General features: G+C 43.3%; 1 protein-coding gene across 1 annotated transcript; it reads right to left on the minus strand.

Annotated features, from left to right (window-relative positions):
• Nucleotides 1-283: 283 nt before the first annotated feature.
• On the minus strand, nucleotides 284-5548 carry LOC105420785 (uncharacterized). Its single transcript, XM_011625862.1, has 4 exons — nucleotides 5141-5548; nucleotides 1816-1959; nucleotides 1179-1524; nucleotides 284-852 (listed from the first exon to the last, which is right to left on the minus strand). Exons 1-4 carry the CDS (start codon nucleotides 5546-5548, stop codon nucleotides 284-286), a joined length of 1467 nt encoding a protein of 488 aa, XP_011624164.1.
• Between the last annotated feature and the right edge of the window lie 215 nt (nucleotides 5549-5763).

Here is a 5763-nt window from a genome sequence, read left to right on the forward strand (position 1 = left end):
TGACTAAACGAATTCTGAATGCAGTCTTGGAGATATCCTCTTCCTTAATACGCAATTGGTGGTACCCAGACCGGAGGTCATTCTTAGAAAATACTTGACCCCCTTGCAGTTGATCAAATAAATCATTAATTCTGGGCAACGGGTATTTATTCTTTATTGTAACCTGATTCAACTGTCTATAATCAATGCATAGCCTCAAAGACGCATCTTTATTTTTCACAAATAAAACTGGTGCGCCCCATGGTGACACACTAGGTTGGATGAAGCCTTTATCTAATAATTCCTATAATTTCTCCTTCAACTCTTTTAACTCAACTGGGGCCATCTTAAATGGGGCTGTAGAAATAGGAGTAGTATCAGGGGCCACCTCTAGTTCAAATTCAATCTTCATAACTGGGGGCAGAGAAGTTAACTCTTCAAGGAAGACCTCTGGATATTCTCTCACCATCGGTATCTCTTCTAGCTTAGACTGAACACCCTGATTTTCTACGACATAAGCCAAGTATCCAATACACCTTTTGGCCAACAAGCGAGAGGCCCGAAGGGCTGAGATGATATGCAAAGGAGCAACATTCTTAATGCCCTTAAAATATAGTTTAGGTTGACCCGGGCGTCCAAAAGTTATAATCTTATCAAAATAGTTCATCGTAGCATGGTGGGTAGAAAACCAATCCATACCCAAAATATTATCAAAGTCTTGAATACCTAACATTATCAAATCTATAAGCAGTAAATGCCCTTCAATCACAATTCCACATAGTTTATACATTACATCAGTTTCTATTGATTCTCCCATAGGTGCACATACTACCAGAGTCCAAACAAGCTGTACAGGCTTAACATTCAAGTGACCTGCCAAGTGTGGTGCAACAAATGAATGGGATGATCTAGGATCAATTAAAACTTTTGGCTCAATTCCACATATAGAAAGCGTACCTTGAATCATAGAGGTTGACGCCTTAGCCTCTTGCTCGGTCAGGGCAAACACTCGCTCTTGAGCCCTCGGTCGGTCCTCTGATCCCTTGACGGGATATAGTCTTTCATTAGATGGCCTAATTTGCAGCACCGTAAGAAGGTCTTGGTCTTTCTGAAACATTCTGTCGCCTCGCAGTGAGGGCAGACTAGATGTCGGTTGCCCCTCACATCGCTTGGAATAGCCCCCAAAATCCTGATACCACCTTGATTGTTTCTCCCCTTCCACTCTCTCCTTGGAGGGGGTCGTTCCTTCTTCTTAAAGCCCCTAGACTGGACACCCAACCTTCCATCTCTGCTCACTCGAAATTCATCATCATCTCTCTCCATCTTTAGAGCCAGGTCCACCAGCAGAGCAAAGGTCTTGAGGTTTGCTGCGATAATCCTTCTCCTTATATCGGGCTGAAGACCCCTCTCAAATTTGCTAGCCTTTTGTACCTTAGAACTGATAATATCCAGTGCATATTTGGAGAGTTCAGCAAACTTCGCTGCATATTGCTCAACAGACATATTCCCCTGTTGCTGCTCTATGAATTCCACCTCTTTCCTTTCCTTTACTGAGTCGGGGAAGTATTTCTCATAAAAGACTTCTAGAAAACTCTCCTAAGTAGTCACCACTCCTGACCCTTCCTGCGACTGTTTTACTGAGCTCCACCAATGCTTGGCTTCTCCTTCGAGCATAAAGGTACCCAGCCGGACTTTCTGCTTGTCAGTGCAATTTAGAACCTTAAATGTCTTTTATATCTACCTTCTCCATCTCTCAGCCTTCTCTACTCCCCCATGTCTTACAAAGTTTGGAGGTGCCATCCTCTTGAACCTTTCTATTAGATTACTATCACTCACATCAGAGGCGGGGGTAGACGAGGCCGGTACAATGTCTCTGATTGCTTGCGTCACGACCCCCAAAGCTTTCATGAGTTCACCTAAGCCCTCGGTGTTCTCATCACTTGAACTCGCGTGGTTGGTATGAGTCCTCGACATCTCCACCTAAAAACATAAACACCCAGTTACTAACCTATCAAAGAACTATCCTACAGACACTCCTAAGACTCCCTAGGCCAAGAATCCTATCTTGGCTACTCTGATACCATAATTATCACGACCCCGCTCCCTGACCCCTGCCCGAGGGCGATAGAGTGCGGGATTGCGATCGGAGGTCGTGAAAGTCACTTAGGTGGGAGTAGCTCAACGCATAAAAGCATAAAATCGAGAGCAAACCACGAAAGAAAACTAGAATAAATCCATTTCATCAACAAATATCAATCCAAAAGGTACGACCATTTTATTCATTCATTATTCAAAGTCTTTACAATTTCTTCAAGGTGCTACTAGCCCAAAATACACAAAAGGGAAACCACCAAAACATACTATGAAAGTACTCGGAACACGACTTCTCAACTTCTTAATTTCGGCTTCAAGCCCTCAATCTGCCAGCCACCTTTAGCACAAATGCCACCACCCTTCACTCTACAGTTATAAGATTAAGATGGAATGAGTTAAAAGCCCAGTAAGCAGATCTACACTATTGCATTCCAACTAGCATCAAATTGATAACAATATGTAACGCACATTTATACATATATATACACAAGGTATTAAATGAAGTCCCTCAGCATGCTTCTCAACACTCTAACAATAATACGATAAAAGCCGTTTAATAAACAATACATAAGCCATAACAACCTTACTTAAAGAAAAACAGTAAGAATAACAAATCATAGTTACAAAACTAGCAAGGCCCTTCTCTCGAAGTAAAAGCCACATCGGTCAGAATAAGCTAATCCTGAACTTGGGACTTCTACCCTCACTCTAGAGGGAGGACAATGACAAGTGGATGTCCCACTTCGTAATGCCCTCATAAACACACACATATCCCCAGAGCGCTTTGGGGTTTCGATAGGCAGAGGCCTTACAAGACACAACTCTCTCCGTATGCGCTCTGGTGAGAAAGCATTACACTACCATCATGTGTAGTGCCTGTATAGATTTGGGGGGTGCGACCCTCCCAACTAATCACATCTTGAGTCTCATCCTATCGTGGGCAGTCAGGGACAGATCGCAGCTGCCGGCACGATCATTCACACAGTAGGTACCCTCCTCAACAGGTAGCTGTTAGCACCATCATTCACACAGTAGGTGCGTATTAACATATCACATAAGCATCTTGATACCATCATCCACACAGAAGGTATCCATTAACATATCACATAAATAACATGATACCATCATTCACATAGTAGGTATCCATTTACATAACACATAAATAGCATGATACCATCATTCACACAGTAGTTATCCATTCACATATCACATAAATAACATGATATAACATTATGACGATCACAATCTTTCATCATGATAGCAGCAATATTGCATATGATAGTGGCATATCACATTTAAGTAATATCATAATGATAGTACCATAGTAATAATGACATTATTCCAGTTAAGCCTTACAGGTCGATTTCCTGCCACCAGAGGTAATGACATGCGCTCACCATGAGGGTCGTAACTTTTAGACCGTTTAGAGTTTGAAGATGATCCCAAAACCAATTTGTACTAAACACACATATCCTTCAAATGGAATTGGTTTGAGGACAATTGGACCTCGTTTGGCCTCTTCAATGTTTAGGTGAGAGTTAACTAGCACCCTGTTGTGTACAGTGGTTAACGATGTACCCTGCTTCATATCACTATAACTTTCAAACCGTTAGGAAACTTGTGATGGTTTCAAAATAAAAGTTTTATTCCATGGCATATATCTTTCTAACCAGGCAAATTTCAAAACATTTGGATTCTGTTTAGTGGTTCAAAGACTCCTGCCAAACCTAGTGATAGTTCTGAATTTTATCAATACTGCCCACAATGACATACCTCATAAAACAAAGTAGAACTTTAAATCTAGAAAGACTTTCAAAATAGTTTCTTCATGAAAGTTTCTTCATGGGGTGGGGTGGCTGCCCACGTGGTGCCAAAAGACTTCAAAAACTGGACAAGTGGCACTCAAACAGTATGCACTCAACAAGTGGCATCATCAACACATGCACATCAGAAACACAATCGGTGTTGTCCACCATTCAGCCGGCGCTGGGCTCTCAACACAGCCAGCGTTGACACTTAACATTGCGGGCGCTAAGCTTAACTCAACCAGTGCTGCCCACAACAATTCAACAGGTGCTGGTCTCAACTCAACCGGCTCTGAGCACAACAACTCAACCGGCACTGGCCACAACTTAACCGACATTGGCCACAACAACTCAATCGGCGCTAGCCACCACAACTCAACTGACGCTGCTCACAACTCAATCGGCGCTGCCCACGACTAAGCCGACGCGGCCCACAACTCAGCCGGCGCTGGCCACAACTCAACCGACACTGAGTTTGGGTCGTCACAATTAATTTCTATAAATTCTCCCATAGGTGTGCTTACTACCAATGTTTAGTCAAGTAAGGAAGGTCTAACATTAGTGTGGCATGCAAAGTGAGGTGCAATAAAAGAGTGTGTAGATCCAGGATCAACTAGGACTCTTGCTTTAATACCACAAACGAAAAGCGTTCCTCAGATAACTGAAGGTGATGCCTTTGCCTCCTGTTCGGTAAGGGAAAACACCAGGCCTTGAGTCTTTGGTCGATTTTTCGATCCCCTTATTGGGCAATCTCTGATCTGGAGGCCCGGCTTGCCGCACTTGAAGCGCGCCTCAGTCTTCCTTTTGCACTCAGCCGTCGAATGATTGTCTTTCTCATAATGTGGGCAAGTCGGATGCCGATTCTCTCTTACATCACCAGGTAGTGTCCTCTAAATCTTCTTGCCCCTCCGATTTTCTCTTTCCTTAAAGTTCCTCCTTAAGGGTGGTCGAACCTTTATTCCCAAGCTTCTGAACTGAGCTGGGCCCATCCTCCAGTTTCCTCAAACCCGAAACTCTTAACAGTCCCTCTCAATTTTTATATCCAAGTCCACCAAAGGGGATAAAACTTTCAGATTTGATGATACCACCCTTCCTCTTATTTTCGGCCTAAGACCCCTTTCAAATTTACTTGCCTTTCACGCCTCAGTATTGATAATATGTGGCGCATACCTTTATAGCTTGTTAAACTTGACTGCATATTGTTTCACCGATAGATTCCTCTACTGTAGCTCGATGAATTCTACTTCTTTTCTTTCCCACACAGAATCAGGAAAGTACTTTTCATTGAAGGTGTCATGAAATTTTCCCCAACTTGCTTCTATCCTTGACTCCTCCCAAGACTGCTTCACTAAGCCCCACCAGTGCTTAGTGTCTCCTTCAAGTACAAAAGTGCCTAGCCTCACTTTTTGCTCATCAATACAGTTCAAAACATCAAATATCTTCTCCATCTCAACTTTCTCTACTCCCCCAAGCCCCAAAAAGGTCGGAGGAGCCAACCTCCTAAACTTTTCTATCAAGTTAATATCATTCTGGTCATGGGCGGGGGTAGACGGGGTTGGCATAGCCTCCTTCATCATCTGTATCATGGCCCCCAAGGTCCTGACAAACTCACTGAGGGCCTCTGTGTTTTCATTAGTGGAGCTTGCATTATTGGATCTTGTCCTCGACATCTTTACCCTCTGAGAAAAAAACTGAGTTACTAATCTACCCAAAACTATTCTAAAGATGCTTCTAAACTCCCAAGGCCAAGAATCCTATCCTAGCTTCTTTGATACCATAACTATCATGACCCTACCCCCTGACCCCTACCGCCCCATACCAAAGGGCGATAGAGTGGGATCCCGACCAGAGGTCACGCACGTCACTTAGGTGGGAGTGGCATCAA

Source organism: Amborella trichopoda, chromosome 3, assembly GCF_054954075.1.
Source record: "Amborella trichopoda isolate Santa Cruz 75 chromosome 3, AtrichopodaSantaCruz75HAP2 v2.0, whole genome shotgun sequence".
Classification (NCBI taxonomy): Eukaryota; Viridiplantae; Streptophyta; class Magnoliopsida; order Amborellales; family Amborellaceae; genus Amborella; species Amborella trichopoda.

What these genes read in the sequence shown, in the direction of transcription:
- LOC105420785 (XM_011625862.1), bottom strand. Translation starts at nt 5,548, where the DNA reads ATGTCGAGGACAAGATCCAATAATGCAAGCTCCACTAATGAAAACACA. An exon ending in CGTCTACCCCCGCCTCTGAT is followed by an intron (nt 1,525 to 1,815) that starts GTGAGTGATAGT and finishes GACTCAGTAAAG; the next exon opens with GAAAGGAAAGAGGTGGAATT. An exon ending in GAAGGGGAGAAACAATCAAG is followed by an intron (nt 853 to 1,178) that starts GTGGTATCAGGA and finishes CACACTTGGCAG; the next exon opens with GTCACTTGAATGTTAAGCCT.